The sequence below is a fragment of the Oncorhynchus mykiss genome, chromosome 13 (assembly GCF_013265735.2).
Source record: "Oncorhynchus mykiss isolate Arlee chromosome 13, USDA_OmykA_1.1, whole genome shotgun sequence".
Classification (NCBI taxonomy): Eukaryota; Metazoa; Chordata; class Actinopteri; order Salmoniformes; family Salmonidae; genus Oncorhynchus; species Oncorhynchus mykiss.
In genome coordinates this window covers 68,082,827-68,102,536 of record NC_048577.1, presented here as the reverse complement: position 1 = coordinate 68,102,536, position 19,710 = coordinate 68,082,827, and the positions used below count along the sequence as shown (strand labels likewise).

At 45.5% G+C, this 19,710-nt stretch overlaps 2 protein-coding genes across 6 annotated transcripts in view; both read right to left on the bottom strand.

The window, feature by feature from the left end:
- Positions 1 to 19,710, bottom strand: part of LOC110485296 (NLR family CARD domain-containing protein 3-like) — a 373,592-nt gene that overhangs the window by 174,023 nt on the left and 179,859 nt on the right. The window lies entirely within an intron of this gene.
- On the bottom strand, positions 2,423 to 19,560 carry LOC110485294 (medium-chain acyl-CoA ligase ACSF2, mitochondrial-like). 5 transcript variants are annotated; one of them, XM_036942499.1, is made up of 17 exons: positions 19,358 to 19,560; positions 17,231 to 17,384; positions 12,932 to 13,127; positions 10,774 to 10,902; positions 10,623 to 10,676; positions 10,366 to 10,484; positions 9,014 to 9,176; positions 8,470 to 8,565; positions 8,213 to 8,361; positions 7,946 to 8,037; positions 4,421 to 4,497; positions 4,221 to 4,328; positions 3,887 to 4,038; positions 3,612 to 3,753; positions 3,050 to 3,160; positions 2,861 to 2,929; positions 2,423 to 2,713 (listed from the first exon to the last, which is right to left on the bottom strand). In XM_036942499.1, exons 2-17 carry the CDS (start codon positions 17,368 to 17,370, stop codon positions 2,663 to 2,665), a joined length of 1,848 nt encoding a protein of 615 aa, XP_036798394.1. In that variant the 5' UTR covers positions 17,371 to 17,384; positions 19,358 to 19,560; the 3' UTR covers positions 2,423 to 2,662. The 5 variants fall into 5 exon arrangements, 4 of the variants coding, with proteins under 4 accessions (XP_036798394.1, XP_036798392.1, XP_036798393.1 ...); XM_036942497.1 differs by lacking the exon at positions 19,358 to 19,560 and adding an exon at positions 18,192 to 18,349; XM_036942498.1 differs by lacking the exon at positions 19,358 to 19,560 and adding an exon at positions 18,117 to 18,201.

The window sequence follows — 19,710 nt, the reverse complement described above, 5'->3', positions numbered from 1 at the left end:
AGAGCAACAGGCTGACATGGTAGAGGTGGGTGACATCATAGACCATGGGAGTCAGCAAGCACTCCAAATGATAGTTCTAGAATAGGTGGGAACAGGTGGGTGACATGTGACGACCCTCCCACTCTTGTTTGCCGTATTCTCTCTCTCTGCTCTCGTTTTCCTTATTAGGATGCCGGTGGGCGGAGCCGTCAGCGACATGGGGCACACCTGGGCGTGTCCCAAGATCATGTTAAAGGAATTTAATTCCTATACGTTTATTTAACCAATTCAATTAAACACTCTGCCCATTCCTAAGATACTTATTTACATAAAATGGACAGAGGCCAGTCTCAAAATCAATCAATAGCGTTTATTCTCGAGAGTACTGATCATGGTACAGTTTACAACAGGTTATAAACTAAAAATGACATCATAGGTTTTAAACTGTCCCTCCTCCACTCTGATACCATGGCAGTATAGTTCACAAGCCTTCCTACCCTCCTCCACTCTGATACAATGGCAGTATAGTTCACAAGCCTTCCTACCCTCCTCCACTCTGATACCATGGCAGTATAGTTCACAAGCCTTCCTACCCTCCTCCACTCTGATACCATGGCAGTATAGTTCACAAGCCTTCCTACCCTCCTCCACTCTGATACCATGGCAGTATAGTTCACAAGCCTTCCTACCCTCCTCCACTCTGATACAATGGCAGTATAGTTCACAAGCCTTCCTACCCTCCTCCACTCTGATACCATGGCAGTATAGTTCACAAGCCTTCCTACCCTCCTCCACTCTGATACAATGGCAGTATAGTTCACAAGCCTTCCTACCCTCCTCCCCTCTGATACCATGGCTGTATAGTTCACAAGCCTTCCTACCCTCCTCCCCTCTGATACCATGGCTGTATAGTTCACAAGCCTTCCTACCCTCCTCCCCTCTGATACCATGGCAGTATAGTTCACAAGCCTTCCCACATCATCCACCACCAGTTTAGATAATTTACTACCAGCCCAAGGTCTCCCTGTGTAGATAAGCATTCCAGCCAGTCTGACGATAAGTTCATTAGTTTCTACCAAGGAACAGACAGTCATTGTTCTAATTCTTGATTATATTTACACACGTTATATTCAGTACTATGATTATGAGATTCATACATCCATACAGTAACATAATAGTATTCTGTTTAGTCAGTCCTGATTGAAATGTATACATCATTTCCCCATTCATGGAGGAGACTCCATGCAGACACCTTTATAGATTTTGTTGTTTGCTTTGGCACCTTTCAACACCCAGCATTATCACATGTATGCATGCAAAACACTCAGCATTATCACATGTATGCATGCAAAACACCCACACTACTGATGACACACACCATTGTTAATTGTATTCAGTTGTCTATATTTTGTCATTCCTTGTCTCCCTTTTGTTAGGAACTTCGAGCCGGTTCGTGACATCATAGACCATGTGATAAAGCAAGCACTCCAAATGATAGTTCTAGAGTTCTGGAAGAGGTGGAACAGTTTTAAGGCCAGTTTCCTGGACACAGATTAAGCCTAGGTCAAGCGGTGAATGTCAGGATAGCGTGGCTTTCTCCGGCAGAAGAACGTTACAGGCGGTGTTTTATCCATGTGTGAGATCAAAACGGAACGTTGAAAAACGCAGGCAGTTTTTAAGATCCCGGCCGCCTCTTTAACCTGATTCAGCTAAACATGGCTGAGACTGAAAAGTATAGGCATCTATTGTTTATGTTGAATCGTGTGTTGGTGAAGGACTACAAGCAATGAACAGAAAACATTAGTGGTTCTAAAGAAGACACACAGTCGGCCATTTTACATAGATTATATTAACTCAACCCTTAAAGCAGACACATAGTCCTTAATGAAAACAGATTATATTAACTCAAATCATAATTGGCTTGATTTAGTTACCAATGTTAGATGTGGACAGTTCAAGGATATTGTATGTTCCCCTTTTGATTATAAAGGCAAGTTAATGGATGGATTACTCATTAATAGATTACATTAATGGATGGATTACTCATTAATGGATTATATTAATTGATGGATTACTCATTAATGGATTATATTAATGGATGGATTACTCATTAATGGATGGATTACTCATTAATGGATGGATTACTCATTAATGGATGGATTACTCATTAATGGATGGATTACTCATTAATGGATTATATTAATGGATGGATTACTCATTAATGGATGGATTACTCATTAATGGATGGATTACTCATTAATGGATGGATTACTCATTAATGGATGGATTACTCATTAATGGATTACATACATTGGAAATACAAGTAAGTACACCAACATGACCTTTCCATTCATAACATGTGGAGGGTCAATTGCCACAGTAGATTCTCTGTGGTAAACAAGGAAATGCCTCATTTCATTTGAACAAAATGATTGTCAAATAGTTAAGTGATTCATCTGCTGAAATAGCAGTTTAATATAAAGATATTACCCACCAGAGGACAAAATAGTAAAAACTGAAAATGGTGGCAGCAGCCACAACTAAATGTCAGTGGTTGTAATTCAGATTCACTGTGTGGATGATCTTTGTGCGTATTGATGGTTGAAACAAGAGATCACCTCGGGTGTAACCGGTGCTCAATGTGGGTTGCTATTAGCCCAGTCTGTCTAGGTCCCTCTGTCCATCACAGACCCAGCTTCTTCTCCATCTCCTCCCTCAGTTTATTCTTCTGGATCTAGGAAAGGACAAACACAGAGGTGATCACCACAGTCGTCTGTTCTGGTATAATTACTCTGATTATGAATTTCATGATACAGAACATTGGTTCCGCTGCTGATCTGAATGAAGACAGAGAAAATACGCTGTCATGAAGCCATCCTACCTTTCCAGAGGCAGTCAGTGGATAGCTGTCCACAAACACCACATAGTGGGGGATCTTGAAGTGAGAAATCTAGAACAGTAGAAGCAGATGCCTGTAGCTATAAACACACTATAACATAGTATATAACAGAAGTTCTAAACCTGACAATGATCGAATCACAGGTCATGTCACTTCCTGTCTCTGTGTCACCTGTCCCTTGCAGAAGTCTCTGATCTCCTCTCTGCTACAGTCCAGTCCCTCCTTCAGTCTGATACAGGCACACACCTGTTCCCCCAACCTCTCATCTCTCACGCCAATCACCTGGGGAGAAAGAGAGGTGGACAGGACAGGGAGAGAAAATAAACACCTGGGCCTCCTGTACGTTGGGATGGTTCTCACCTGGGGAGAAAGAGAGGTGGACAGGACAGGGAGAGAATATAATCACCTGGGGAGAAAGAGAGGTGGACAGGACAGGGAGAGAATTTAATCACCTGGATACACTGGAATCAGAAAACTGATCCAACCATACCTACTGTTGACATCTGTGTATGGATATCATATGGTGATATGAGTATTGAGAAATGAAGACAGGAAATGAAAGGTTCTGGTACTAACATTTCCTGGATAGATTTGTGTAACTTGGTTGTATGGTGTTACTGTGGTGCTGTTCTATTCTCGGATGCCCTCTAGTGGTGCTGAGTCCTGGGCCTGCTGTACGTTGGGATGGTTCTCACCTGGGCCTCCTGTACGTTGGGATGGGTGTGGTTCTCACCTGGGCCTCCTGTACATTGGGATGGGTGTGAAGGAACTTCTCTATCTCAGCAGGGTAGATGTTCTCTCCTCCACGTATAATCATGTCCTTTATACGTCCCACTATACGGCAGTACCCAAACCTGTCCAGACTGGCTATGTCACTGTGGAGACATTCACAGTTGATGCTCGCGCTCACTTTTCATCTGTTGCTGTCTGGGTCTCTGTTTGTTTCTCTGTGTGTCTTTATCTCTCGCTCGCTCCCTCCATCTCTTTTCTCTCCATCTCATTTCTTACCCGGTTCTGTACCAGCGGTCTTTGGCGATAGCCTCACTGGTCTTCTCTGGGTCGTCCCAGTACTCCAGCATAACAGAGTAAGCTCTGATCAGCAGCTCTCCTGGATCCCCCAGAGGAACCACCTCTCCAGAGGACACATCCACCACCTTCGCCTGGCCAGGAGAACACAGGTAGGATTTCATGTGTTTTAAAGAAGGAGGAATATAAACGTTAACCATACTGAATGTAGATGAATTAGGACCCTGACATTAGACACATGACTATCGCTTCTCTGTCTCTCTCTCCTCTCACACACACACACACACACACACACACACACACACAGGTTTGATACCTCAGTGTGGTTCAGGATACATCCCACCGTCTCGTTCTTCAGTTCCTCGTTGTCTCGCAGGAAACCAAGGAATGTTACAGGGCTGTTCTCTGTGGTCCCATAGCCTATCTGATGTTACCAAGGGAGCGTTGTGTTACCCCATACAGATTATAAAGTATATTATACACACACAGACAGAGAAAAAGATGGGAAGGACTTACTATCATATCCTTGACATTCATATCAGTTCTGAGTTTCCTCATGACTTCAGGAGGACAAAGAGACCCACCCGTAAACCCTGGAACACAACAGAAATCAGAACCACCATCCTACCGGGGCACAAATACTATACTACTGCTTTATACAGCATATTAATCAACCACCACCCTTCACAAATACTATATAACTGTATTACCAATACACTTTATTACTATTAAAAGGGGCAATCTGCAGTTGAAAAATAAAACAAAATTGACACCCCGCCACTGTTTTGGTAAAAATCTGAGGGATGGGGCAGAGACATGTAACCACTCTCACATTCATAGAGCTATGGATGAAAGGACCGACAATCCATAATATACAAATGATTGTTTTAGGAGGGCACCAGACAGAGACCATTTAGTTGCAGTTTGCGACCCTTTGACTTGGCTGTGGATGGAGAAAAACTGCTGGTCACCTCACTCAAAACTTCTTATTGTTTTGGATAAAATCATGATTTGGTCAAGCAGTACGCCTAAAGTAAAGTGAATTGAGTCCTGCCATGGAAGTGTCCATTTCACCGGGGCCAGCTGCTGTGATGAGCCAGCCACGCCCTCTCCTTCCAAATATCTATTTAGTGGAACAGAAAAATCCTTTCTTTCAAAATGCAGTTGTGGTTTTGAAAACATGTTGATGTTAGTTGAAGAGGGGAAGGGTCTCAGCTTTCTAGGGGTATGATCACTATTTCTCAACTCTCAATATTGAGCGACAGGCACTGTTTTAAAAAACGACATTTCTGTTCTGTCTTTGAGAAGCAGAGAGCGTGAGATACACGTTGGTGCTGAGTCCTAGTAGACTATCACTGGATTGTTTTTAGGGCATTCAATTTACTGCAATTAATCAATTACACAGCTAACCATCAGCAATATTCAGTTAGCGATCTAGCTAATGTGTTTTGAGTTAGTGCACACAAACATGATCTCTATTGAGCAAAACAAATCTGACATTTCCATTTCCAAATTATTATATATTTTTTTGACCTCTTTTTCTCCCCAATTCCGTGGTCTCCAATTGGTAGTTAGTCTTTATTTTATTATTTATTTCACCTTTATTTAACCAGGTACGCTAGTTGAGAACAAGTTCTCATTTGCAACTGCGACCTGGCCAAGATAAAGCATAGCAGTGTGAACAGACAGCAACACAGAGAGTTACACATGGAGTAAACAATTAACAAGTCAATAACACAGTAGAAAACAAAGAGTCTATATACATTGTGTGCAAAAGGCATGAGGAGGTAGGCGAATAATTACAATTTTGCAGATTAACACTGGAGTGATAAATGATCAGATGGTCATGTGCAGGTAGAGATATTGGTGTGCAAAAGAGCAGAAAAGTAAATAAATAAAAACAGTATGGGGATGAGGTAGGTAAAATTGGGTGGGCTATTTACCGATAGACTATGTACAGCTGCAGCGATCGGTTAGCTGCTCAGATAGCAGATGTTTGAAGTTGGTGAGGGAGAAAAAAAAAGTCTCCAACTTCAGCGATTTTTGCAATTCGTTCCAGTCACAGGCAGCAGAGAACTGGAACGAAAGGCGGCCAAATGAGGTGTTGGCTTTAGGGATGTTCAGTAAGATACACCTGTGGGTGTTGCCATCGTGACCAGTGAACTGAGATAAGGCGGAGCTTTACCTAGCATGGACTTGTAGATGACCTGGAGCCAGTGGGTCTGGCGACGAATATGTAGCGAGAGCCAGCCGACTAGAGCATACAGGTCACAGTGGTGGGTGGTATAAGGTGCTTTAGTGACAAAATGGATGGCACTGTGATAAACTGCATCCAGTTTGCTGAGTAGAGTGTTGGAAGCTATTTTGTAGATGACATCGCCGAAGTCGAGGATCGGTAGGATAGTCAGTTTTACTAGGGTAAGTTTGGCGGCGTGAGTGAAGGAGGCTTTGTTGCGGAATAGAAAGCCGACTCTAGATTTGATTTTCGATTGGAGATGTTTGATATGAGTCTGGAAGGAGAGTTTACAGTCTAGCCAGACACCTAGGTACTTATAGATGTCCACATATTCAAGGTCGGAACCATCCAGGGTGGTGATGCTAGTCGGGCGTGCGGGTGCAGGCAGCGAACGGTTGAAAAGCATGCATTTGGTTTTACTAGCGTTTAAGAGCAGTTGGAGGCCACGGAAGGAGTGTTGTATGGCATTGAAGCTCGTTTGGAGGTTAGATAGCACAGTGTCCAAGGACGGGCCGGAAGTATACAGAATGGTGTCGTCTGCGTAGAGGTGGATCAGGGAATCGCCCGCAGCAAGAGCAACATCATTGATATATACAGAGAAAAGAGTCGGCCCAAGAATTGAACCCTGTGGCACCCCCATAGAGACTGCCAGAGGACCGGACAGCATGCCCTCCGATTTGACACACTGAACTCTGTCTGCAAAGTAGTTGGTGAACCAGGCAAGGCAGTCATCAGAAAAACTGAGGCTACTGAGTCTGCCGATAAGAATATGGTGATTGACAGAGTCGAAAGCCTTGGCAAGGTCGATGAAGACGGCTGCACAGTACTGCCTTTTATCGATGGCGGTTATGATATCGTTTAGTACCTTGAGCGTGGCTGAGGTGCACACGTGACCGGCTCAGAAACCAGATTGCACAGCGGAGAAGGTACGGTGGGATTCGAGATGGTCAGTGACCTGTTTGTTGACTTGGCTTTCGAAGACCTTAGATAGGCAGGGCAGGATGGATATAGGTCTGTAACAGTTTGGGTCCAGGGTGTCTCCCCCTTTGAAGAGGGGGATGACTGCGGCATAATTGTGTATTATTTTGAAACCATTGTCAGAGGATTTTGCTATTGGTTGAATTGGGAATTGGGCTTCTCTGGAAAATGTTGTCTGAGGTTGCAACAGTACTTAGCGAATAGTTAAAGTTGTAGATGAAAATGACCTGATCCATGCATTACTGCTTGGACATGTTTGATTGAAAAATGTATTTATTTAATCATACCATCTCTGTAAACCACAGTGAATGACTTTATAACAAGATTATAAAATGTTTCTATTGAGGGACAAGATATTGGTGCAACCAAATCATGAACTGGTGCCACCAATTGAAAACCGTAGCGGCGCCAGAGACCCCGACTGAAAACCGTAGCGGAGCCAGAGACCCAGACTGAAAACCATAGCGGCACCAGAGACCGACTGAAAACCGTAGCGGAGCCAGAGACCCCGACTGAAAGTGTTAGTCAAGAGCCTCAAAAGAGGTTAAAACAGGGCTCCAGACTAACGTTTACAATGTTTACAAACATTGGAGTAAAACAGGCTCATATTTTGGTGCGACAGCTGAAGTTAAACTCAAGAGGTATTTGTATGTTATAATCTTCAAGAATCAATGGGTACATTAATTTAATATATAAATCCCAAAAATTGATGTAGCAACTGCAAATGACCCCTTTCAGTTTAAACTTTACCACAGTAATCCAGTTTATTTTCATGTATTTCCAGCCATCAAACAACAGTCTACACAAGCAAATCACAAATCTCTCACCAGATTCAACTGATGACAGGTCATAGCTGTGTAGGTCAGGCTGTCCAAGCATGTCAATGTACATGGTAGGAGTTCCATAGAGGAAATTACACCTGAAACAGAGAACATATAGAGATGTATTTAGTGTATTATAGAGGTTCATTCTCAATGTGCTCAGTGGCAGCTATTTATATTATTCTTATTACAACACACTGACATGAAATATCTCTATTGTAAGTCTCCAAGATGTGTAAGTCACTTAAGGAAGAGGTTCCTAAACTTTACTACCTTTCATTCTGAATGGCCTCCAGGTTGGCACGGCTGTCGTACCCAGCAGAGGGGAAGACCAGGGTGATGCCATGCAGTGCCAAACACATCGCTCCTAACACTGAGCCCATGCAGTGGTACAGGGGAACAGGAACACACGCTCTTATAGGCTGAGGGGGAAGCAACAAGAGTAGAGGTTACATGAGAAAAGTAGAGAGAGAGAGAAACACAGAGACAGAGAGACAGAGAGATGATAATAGTCTCATGTCTCCACTGACCTTCCAGTTGAATCCCAGACGAAGACCCACAAAATAAGCGTTGTTGACGATGTTGTGGTGGGAGAGGGTGGCACCTTTAGGATTTCCTGTTGTTCCCTAGAGAACAGTAGACATCAGACAGACTAATACTGTTGGGGGGGATTCCGTTAGCGGACCGTGTGTCCTAGACAGGGTAATCTGTGTCCTAGACGGGGTAATCTGCGTCCTAGACGGGGTAATCTGCGTCCTAGACGGGGTAATCTGTGTCCTAGACAGGGTAATCTGTGTCCTAGACAGGGTAATCTGTGTCCTAGACAGGGTAATCTGTGTCCTAGACAGGGTAATCTGTGTCCTAGACAGGGTAATCTGTGTCCTAGACAGGGTAATCTGTGTCCTAGACAGGGTAATCTGTGTCCTAGACAGGGTAATCTGTGTCCTAGACAGGGTAATCTGTGTCCTAGACAGGGTAATCTGTGTCCTAGACAGGGTAATCTGTGTCCTAGACAGGGTAATCTGTGTTCAGGAAATCAGCCGTAAAGTATTCTTCTTTCAACAGGAGACCTACGGATGTGAACTGTATGTTGATGGGGTCGTCAAAGGACAGTTTGGTCTGCAGGTCCTGCAGCTCCTGGTGGTGCTGTCTGCTTCCAGCCCGCATCACATCCTCTACATGTACAGTCCCTGTCTGTCTGCTGTCTGTCACAATCACCATACGCAGGTCAGGTAGTCTGGCAGGAGGAACACAGTAGGTTAACATTACAGTAATACAATGACCTTTACATTACAGTAACATTACAGTAACACAATGACCATTACATTACAGTAACACAATGACCATTACATTACAGTAACATTACAGTAACACAATGACAGTTACATTACAGTAACATTACAGTAACACAATGTCCGTTACATTACAGTAACATTACAGTAACACAATGACCGTTACATTACAGTAACATTACAGTAACACAATGACCGTTACATTACAGTTACATTACAGTAACACAATGACAGTTACATTACAGTAACACAATGACAGTTACATTACAGTAACACAATGACCGCTACATTACAGTAGCACAATGACAGTTACATTACAGTAACACAATGACAGTTACATTACAGTAACACAATGACAGTTACATTACAGTAACACAATGAGCTTTACATTACAGTAACACAATGACCATTACATTACAGTAACACAATAACCGCTACATTACAGTAACATTACAGTAACACAATGACCACTACATTGCAGTAACATTACAGCAACACAATGATAGTAACATTACAGTAACAGCCTTCATTAGGTCCTCTACTGTCCCTGTCTGTCACCATCACCATACACAGATACTGAGGTTCCATTTACAGGTAAATAGACATCCACTGGTGGTAATATTTCTTATTCAGAGTCGATCCAGCAGAGTTCCTGTGTTCCCTTCTACTGTGTTTCACATTAGCCAATAAATCTAATACATCATTTCTGATATACAGTATCACATGCCTTACTTTTATGCTCCTGCATCAGTAAAAGCAGGAAGTGCATCACCTATGTCTCTACTTCCTTTCCTTTCAATTAGGCTGGTTTGGATTTGTCCCTGACCAAAATGGCTGCCATTATCATACCATTCAGGAACTTTGAGGGTTTATGACATAGCCCTTCTAGTAATTTAATGGGATCTCTACTATGGCTATAAATATGTTAGCCACCCTGTTCAGGGTTCTATATCTATGTTAGCTATCCTGCTAGGTACTTGTTTACTTCATGGTGCAGTAGTACAATATTAACACACCTGTCTGTTGACTCAGTCATGATGCAGTAGTACAATATGTCTGTTAACTCAGTCATGATGCAGTAATACAATATGTCTGTTAACTCAGTCATGATGCAGTAGTACAATATTAACATACCTGGAGCTCCTAAAGACCCCTGACTCTGCTGTGTCCATCTCTGGGCAGATCTGTCTCAGCGTGTCACAGAACCTCTGGGTCTTAAACTGGGTGGGACACACCACAGCTTTACACTGCACCTACAGAGACAGAGATAACAGAACCTCTGGGTCTTAAACTGGGAAGGACACAGACAGCACCAGGGTCAGGATCAGTTCAGCTATTCATTCAGTCAATCCAGGAAGTGTAAAACAACGCGGTTCTGGATAAGAACAAACCTTCCCCAGGGTGAACTCCAGCTCCTTCAGCTGATAGGCTGGGTTTATCGACACCTGTAGAGATTAGAACAATACTTTAATATTAGGACCAATAGATCCTAACAGATAATACATGTTCATTTTAGAATCTAATATAATAGCTCATCTTCACCAGTATGATGCCAGCCTTGGCTGTGGCGAACTGAAACAGGATCCAGTGGTATGTGTTGGGCCCCCAGACTCCTAGTCTGTCCCCTCTTTTCAGACCCAGGGCCAGGAGACCTGCAGCGGCCTGGTCAACCTGGGGAGGAGGGAGAGCATGACCCAGGAAGTAATATACAGGATGATATCCCGATATGTAAAGGCATTCTGCAGTTTGTGTTTATGAGTATGTGTATAAATGTAATGGAATATATTATTACAAAGCTGTTTATATGCCTCTGTTGTTTCACCATGGATGTCCTAGTTAGCAGGCCTCAGGGTGTTACACCATGGATGTCCTAGTTAGCAGGCCTCAGGGTGTTTCACCATGGAAGTCCTAGTTAGCAGGCCTCAGGGTGTTACACCATGGATGTCCTAGTTAGCAGGCCTCAGGGTGTTACACCATGGATGTCCTAGTTAGCAGGCCTCAGGGTGTTTCACCATGGAAGTCCTAGTTAGCAGGCCTCAGGGTGTTACACCATGGATGTCCTAGTTAGCAGGCCTCACGGTGTTACACCATGGATGTCCTAGTTAGCAGGCCTCAGGGTGTTACACCATGGATGTCCTAGTTAGCAGGCCTCAGGGTGTTACACCATGGATGTCCTAGTTAGCAGGCCTCAGGGTGTTACACCATGGATGTCCTAGTTAGCAGGTCTCACGGTGTTACACCATGGATGTCCTAGTTAGCAGGCCTCAGGGTGTTACACCATGGATGTCCTAGTTAGCAGGCCTCAGGGTGTTTCACCATGGATGTCCTAGTTAGCAGGCCTCAGGGTGTTACACCATGGATGTCCTAGTTAGCAGGCCTCAGGGTGTTACACCATGGATGTCCTAGTTAGCAGGCCTCAGGGTGTTACACCATGGATGTCCTAGTTAGCAGGCCTCACGGTGTTACACCATGGATGTCCTAGTTAGCAGGCCTCACGGTGTTACACCATGGATGTCCTAGTTAGCAGGCCTCAGGGTGTTACACCATGGATGTCCTAGTTAGCAGGCCTCAGGGTGTTACACCATGGATGTCCTAGTTAGCAGGCCTCAGGGTGTTACACCATGGATGTCCTAGTTAGCAGGCCTCAGCGTGTTACACCATGGATGTCCTAGTTAGCAGGCCTCAGGGTGTTTCACCATGGATGTCCTAGTTAGCAGGCCTCAGGGTGTTACACCATGGATGTCCTAGTTAGCAGGCCTCAGGGTGTTACACCATGGATGTCCTAGTTAGCAGGCCTCAGGGTGTTACACCATGGATGTCCTAGTTAGCAGGCCTCGGGGTGTTACACCATGGATGTCCTAGTTAGCAGGCCTCAGGGTGTTACACCATGGATGTCCTAGTTAGCAGGCCTCGGGGTGTTACACCATGGATGTCCTAGTTAGCAGGCCTCAGGGTGTTTCACCATGGATGTCCTAGTTAGCAGGCCTCAGGGTGTTACACCATGGATGTCCTAGTTAGCAGGCCTCAGGGTGTTACACCATGGATGTCCTAGTTAGCAGGCCTCAGGGTGTTTCACCATGGATGTCCTAGTTAGCAGGCTTCAGGGTGTTACACCATGGATGTCCTAGTTAGCAGGCCTCAGGGTGTTACACCATGGATGTCCTAGTTAGCAGGCCTCAGGGTGTTACACCATGGATGCCGTAGTTAGCAGGCCTCAGGGTGTTACACCATGGATGTTCTAGTTAGCAGGCCTCAGGGTGTTACACCATGGATGTCCTAGTTAGCAGGCCTCACGGTGTTACACCATGGATGTTCTAGTTAGCAGGCCTCAGGGTGTTACACCATGGATGTCCTAGTTAGCAGGCCTCAGGGTGTTTCACCATGGATGTCCTAGTTAGCAGGCCTCAGGGTGTTACACCATGGATGTCCTAGTTAGCAGGCCTCAGGGTGTTACACCACGGATGTCCTAGTTAGCAGGCCTCACGGTGTTACACCATGGATGTCCTAGTTAGCAGGCCTCAGGGTGTTTCACCATGGATACTGACACAATAGTTATGTTACTATTTGGTAAACCACCAATCAGATGCACTGACAGATAGTCCTGCTGAATGTGCTTTGAGTGGGTACAAAGGTAACGGCCTAACAATGATCTCTAGATATGATGAAATATATTAGAAGAGAGGGTGGATGAAAGACCTACGTCCTCCTGAAACTGGGAGAAGGTCTTACGGACTCCATCCTGCAGGAACACCAGGGCCTCTCTGTGGGGCCAGCGGTCAGCTGCCGCCTGCAAACTCTGACCCACTGTCTGGCCCAGCAGGGACACTGAGGAGGCCCCATGGACGTAGCTGAAGCTCTGCCCTGGGACCAGGGGGGGACTGTCCACATGGAGGGATCTGTTGAGGGACAGACATGAACAGTAGACAGAGTAGACCTGGGTCACATACATGAGGGAAATACTTGGAAGCTGTTTTTAGGTGTACTTGATAACACTTTGGAGTTTGGACATAGAGGACTATTTAATTGGTTCCATTGTACCAGGCAAACTACAGTAAACACAACCAAGTATTTGACATATGTACTGTAGTTGACCAAAGTCTGATACAGAGAGAGACAAAGAGGGAATAAACACAGAGAGACATGGGTTGGAACAGAGAGACATGGGTTGGAACAGAGAGACACAGGGTTGGAACAGAGAGACACAGGGTTGGAACAGAGAGACACAGGGTTGGAACAGAGAGACACAGGGTTGGAACAGAGAGACACAGGGTTGGAACAGAGAGACACAGGGTTGGAACAGAGAGACACAGGGTTGGAACAGAGAGACACGGGGTTGGAACAGAGAGACACGGGGTTGGAACAGAGAGACACGGGGTTGGAACAGAGAGACACGGGGTTGGAACAGAGAGACACGGGGTTGGAACAGAGAGACACGGGTTGGAACAGAGAGACACGGGTTGGAACAGAGAGACACGGGTTGGAACAGAGAGACACGGGTTGGAACAGAGAGACACGGGTTGGAACAGAGAGACACGGGGTTGGAACAGAGAGACACGGGGTTGGAACAGAGAGACACGGGGTTGGAACAGAGAGACACGGGGTTGGAACAGAGAGACATGGGTTGGAACAGAGAGAGAAGGGTTGGAACAGAGAGAGAAGGGTTGGAACAGAGAGAGAAGGGTTGGAACAGAGAGAGAAGGGTTGGAACAGAGAGAGGGAGTAGATATTTACATTATAGTCATTTAGCAGACACTCTTATCCAGAGAGGCCCACAGGAACAATTAGGGCTAAATGCCTTGCTCAGGAGCACATGGATAGATGTATCACCTAGTCGGCTCTGGGATTCAAACCAGAGACCTTTTGCTTACTGGCCCATTGCTCTTAACCACTAGACTACCTGCCGCCCAGACACAGAGGAATGGGTTGGTACACAGAGAGGGAGAAGAAACAAAGGGATCGGTTTGGTTTACAGACTGTAGAGTTGACTGTGAGGGTGTTTAGCCATGACAGTAATCTCTTTTGAAACAGAAGAAGGTTCTGGATGGAATCCCCCTTCATCTCAGACCCAACCTCCTGTTGTGTTCCCTGACTGTGGTTTCATAGTGGACCCCTCTCCACTGTTCTCTCCCCTCTCCACTGTTCTCTTAGGAGCCGTTGGGGAAACAGCACAGATACGGCCCAACTCACTCACTATTCTCCCATCAGGTCACAGGACACGTGAAGTCTTTCAGAGGGGAAACCAGAGATAACGGATACGTGACAAACATGTTCAGTGCCAAGACAACCACGCTGAACCTTGTTCCTTACAGCCAAGACAACCACGCTGAGCCCCGTTCCTTACAGCCAAGATAACCACGCTGAACCCCGTTCCTTACAGCCAAGACAACCACGCTGAACCCCGTTCCTTACAGCCAAGACAACCACGCTGAGCCCCGTTCCTTACAGCCAAGACAACCACGCTGAACCTTGTTCCTTACAGCCAAGACAACCACGCTGAGCCCCGTTCCTTACAGCCAAGACAACCACGCTGAGCCAAGACAACCACGCCGAGCCCCGTTCCTTACAGCCAAGACAACCACGCTGAACCCCGTTCCTTACAGCCAAGACAACCACGCTGAGCCCTGTTCCTTACAGCCAAGACAACCACGCTGAACCCCGTTCCTTACAGCCAAGACAACCACGCTGAGCCCTGTTCCTTACAGCCAAGACAACCACGCTGAACCCCGTTCCTTACAGCCAAGACAACCACGCTGAGCCCCGTTCCTTACGGCCAAGACAACCACGCTGAGCCCCGTTCCTTACAGCCAAGACAACCACGCTGAACCCTGTTCCTTACAGCCAAGACAACCACGCTGAGCCCTGTTCCTTACAGCCAAGACAACCACGCTGAACCCCGTTCCTTACAGCCAAGACAACCACGCTGAACCTTGTTCCTTACGGCCAAGACAACCACGCTGAGCCCCGTTCCTTACAGCCAAGACAACCACGCTGAGCCCCGTTCCTTACAGCCAAGACAACCACGCTGAACCCCGTTCCTTACAGCCAAGACAACCACGCTGAGCCCCGTTCCTTACAGCCAAGACAACCACGCTGAACCTTGTTCCTTACAGCCAAGACAACCACGCTGAGCCAAGACAACCACGCTGAACCCCGTTCCTTACAGCCAAGACAACCACGCTGAACCTTGTTCCTTACAGCCAAGACAACCACGCTGAACCCCGGTCCTTACAGCCAAGACAACCACGCTGAGCCCCGTTCCTTACAGCCAAGACAACCACGCTGAACCTTGTTCCTTACAGCCAAGACAACCACGCTGAGCCAAGACAACCACGCTGAACCCCGTTCCTTACAGCCAAGACAACCACGCTGAGCCCCGTTCCTTACAGCCAAGACAACCACGCTGAACCTTGTTCCTTACAGCCAAGACAACCACGCTGAGCCCCGTTCCTTACAGACAAGACAACCACGCTGAACCTCGTTCCTTACAGCCAAGACAACCACGCTGAACCTTGTTCCTTACAGCCAAGACAACCACGCTGAGCCCCGTTCCTTACAGCCAAGACAACCACGCTGAACCTTGTTCCTTACAGCCAAGACAACCACGCTGAACCTTGTTCCTTACAGCCAAGACAACCACGCTGAGCCCCGTTCCTTACAGCCAAGACAACCACGCTGAACCCCGTTCCTTACAGCCAAGACAACCACGCTGAGCCCCGTTCCTTACAGCCAAGACAACCACGCTGAACCCCGTTCCTTACAGCCAAGACAACCACGCTGAGCCCCGTTCCTTACAGCCAAGACAACCACGCTGAACCCCGTTCCTTACAGCCAGGACAACCACGCTGAGCCCCGTTCCTTACAGCCAAGACAACCACGCTGAACCCCGTTCCTTACAGCCAAGACAACCACGCTGAACCCCGTTCCTTACAGCCAAGACAACCACGCTGAACCTTGTTCCTTACGGCCAAGACAACCACGCTGAACCTTGTTCCTTACAGCTAAGACAACCACGCTGAACCTTGTTCCTTACAGCCAAGACAACCACGCTGAACCTTGTTCCTTACAGCCAAGACAACCACGCTGAACCCCGTTCCTTACAGCCAAGACAACCACGCTGAACCCCGTTCCTTACAGCCAAGACAACCACGCTGAGCCCCGTTCCTTACAGCCAAGACAACCACGCTGAGCCCCGTTCCTTACAGCCAAGACAACCACGCTGAACCCTGTTCCTTACAGCCAAGACAACCACGCTGAACCTTGTTCCTTACAGCCAAGACAACCACGCTGAACCCTGTTCCTTACAGCCAAGACAACCACGCTGAACCTTGTTCCTTACAGCCAAGACAACCACACTGAACCTTGTTCCTTACAGCCAAGACAACCACGCTGAACCTTGTTCCTTACAGCCAAGACAACCACGCTGAACCCCGTTCCTTACAGCCAAGACAACCACGCTGAGCCAAGACAACCACGCTGAACCCTGTTCCTTACAGCCAAGACAACCACGCTGAGTCCCGTTCCTCACAGCCAAGACAACCACGCTGAACCCTGTTCCTTACAGCCAAGACAACCATGCTGAACCCCGTTCCTTACAGTCAAGACAAAGCAGAAACTGGGCTGGACAATCCAAGTAAAAACATATTTTAAAAACCTGTTTCTGAAAAGGATTGTTTCTATAGTGACAGTGACCTGAGCTTGGCTCAGCAGGCATTGAAATACATTACCCTCAGTCTGAATACTAGTCAAGACACATACAGGCCATCAGGTCCACACTCTACAGTTGACGGATCATAGCGATCACTGCAACTGTAATTGACTACATTGAAATGGGATTGACCCCAACTAGTGGTGTGCTCTATAGGTCTGAATGACAAAATGTCATCTACAATCTATGTCAAAGGTCAGAGGTGGGCTTTAGAAAGGAAACACAACTTGCAAAATGACAGAAATAATCCAGCCAGTCTGTTTATGTCTGACAATGTCAAGAGAGCTGACCTACCTACAGCACCAGGTTGGGTTCCCAGGTGTCCGTGTCTTCTGTACAGGTTGTAACACAGCCCTTCTAGAGAACACACTGAGCTGTCTGAGGTGAGTTGCCCTGGACCTCAGTAGCGAGGAGCTGATCCACACCGCTGACATGGCCTCAGTCAGCTCTGAAAATAACACCCGATTTATTATGTTCTGAACCCATTTAGACCCTTGTTAAAAATGTTGGCTGTAAATCTTCCTAGAAGTCAGAAAAACATGAGAAGGGACATGTACAAATGCAGATTTTGGGCATTTTAGAAAGTCTTGATTCATATTATAAAAGTAATTTATTTAATTTTTCCATGTGGTTTCTATTAAGAGAGGCACTTATTAATGTAACAGGTTTTTGAAATTCAATATTGGTGCACAATTCCTATGTAAAATATCAAAGGAAAGCAAAAGGCACTCTATTCGTGGAATGACCCATCTAGAATCTAGAAAGTCGATGACCATTGAAATGCATTGGGTTTTAAGCTAATATTGGTTGCAGTACAACAAGTATGAATAGTATCAAACAGGAACCTGCACATTCTAAAGTTGGATAACTTTTGATAACTTATGTGCTTTCAGCATGCACATGACAAATACGTGTCAGATTTCCCGCAAGCACATTAATTAGAAGTATGTCGAATTTCTAAAGCAGTTATTTCTTTCAGCAAGCGCATCTATCTAAAATCATTTCGCGGCTGTATAGCATACTCAATGCAACACATTTACTGTGAACATTTACTTCTGAATAACACGTCAATACAAAATAGATTACTCGCACTTTTTCTTATTTTGCCTTGGTAATGGGTAGACTATCGCTAGGTCGTTACACATAACTTCCATGCTGCTTTGAGAACTCATATCCTTACAGTAAATGACAAAATGTGCTCTAACTTCAGAAAAATGTTCTCCGATCTTTTCAAGTATAACAGAAGTTTCCCTACCAGAAAACAGGCGATACCGTAAAGTGTTGTGTATTCGCGCACAGAAATTCAGGAGGAAACTGAAGAACGGATGGCTGAACGATGTTTAGGCTTGACCGCGTTTTGGAAGTGTCCGCTCACTTGCCTGCAGTGACTTTCCTGGTACAACCTGTTACGAAACATGACGTGCGGAATCTGCTTGCGCACGTCCTGATTGCGCACATCCAACATAAATACCCAGCTGTCAAGGCGGGTAAATTAAAATGTCTTTATTTTCTGGCTAGGTAGCAAGCTATTTTCTTCTTTGGAATACGTTTTTGGAAGCTATTGTCCAAATCACTGTTATTAAGAGTTTTCTACAACTCTAACTTTGTAGTCTGATGTTATTTACAGAAATCGATTACGCTCAAATCAAATGTATTTCTAAAGCCCTTCTTACATCAGCTGATACCTCAAAGTGCTATACAGAAACCCAGCCTAAAACCCCAAACAGCAAGCAATGCAGGTGTAGAAGCACCTAAGGTAAGTTGTTTTGCAAGCTATTTGTAAAGTTAGCTCGATTCTTCTGTATAGAGACATAGCTAGCTGGCATAATCATTAGACACGGAATCCTTCACCTGCTAAGACCTAGCAACTGACATAAGTCCCATGATTTATTGATCACCAAGTTATATCTGTAGTTTTTGTAGAAGCACGACTGAAGTAGAACATCATGTGTTTAGCTTTGAATCTGTACTGTACTTTGATTAAAGTAAAGCCCCGTCTAAAACCATTTACAATTGTCTGTCCCCACTCCCAGTTAGACGGGGTACCTACGAGCGTCATTCTGCTTCACAATGTCCTGGGGTACGTAAAGTAGTGATTTTACGTCACGCTGTAACACATACATACACTCAACGTTGTTTGCCACTTTTGTATGAATTGTTTTTAATAAAATATATTTGTATTTCATGGTCATGTATTCATTATCTTTAACTGGTTAAATGTTTGTAGTTTGCATGTTTCAGCAGGGTTAAAAAGTCGTAAATCCCTGCTTGATTTTGCTTTCGGTTTATTTGCCATTGTTATCCATTCTATGTTTCCACGGAAGAAAGCAATAATTAACACAACTACCATAAAGAAATGGACACGACCTGTTATTCAATGGAAAGTGCTCTCCGTGAATATAAATGCTGAGAAGTGCTCACCTGAATCTATTCGGCTATGGGTTTCAGATCCCCACCATACCAATACAAGTCAGACCAACCTTTAGAGGTTTTATTTACAACCTCTGGTGTATAACATGTTGGGAATAGTGGTATAGGAGAGGCTGCCATGAAATATAACCTCTAACCCCTAACTTGAGTGGAGTCTTCACCAATGCCAAGAGAGGCCTATCTTCGTGCCTGCCTCCACTGAGTGAGAACGGCTGCACCACGAGGCTCCCTGCACCACGAGGCTCCCTGTACCACGAGGCTCCCTGTACCACGAGGCTCCCTGTACCACGAGGCTCCCTGTACCACGAGGCTCCCTGCACCACGTCCTTCCCCAATACAGTCGT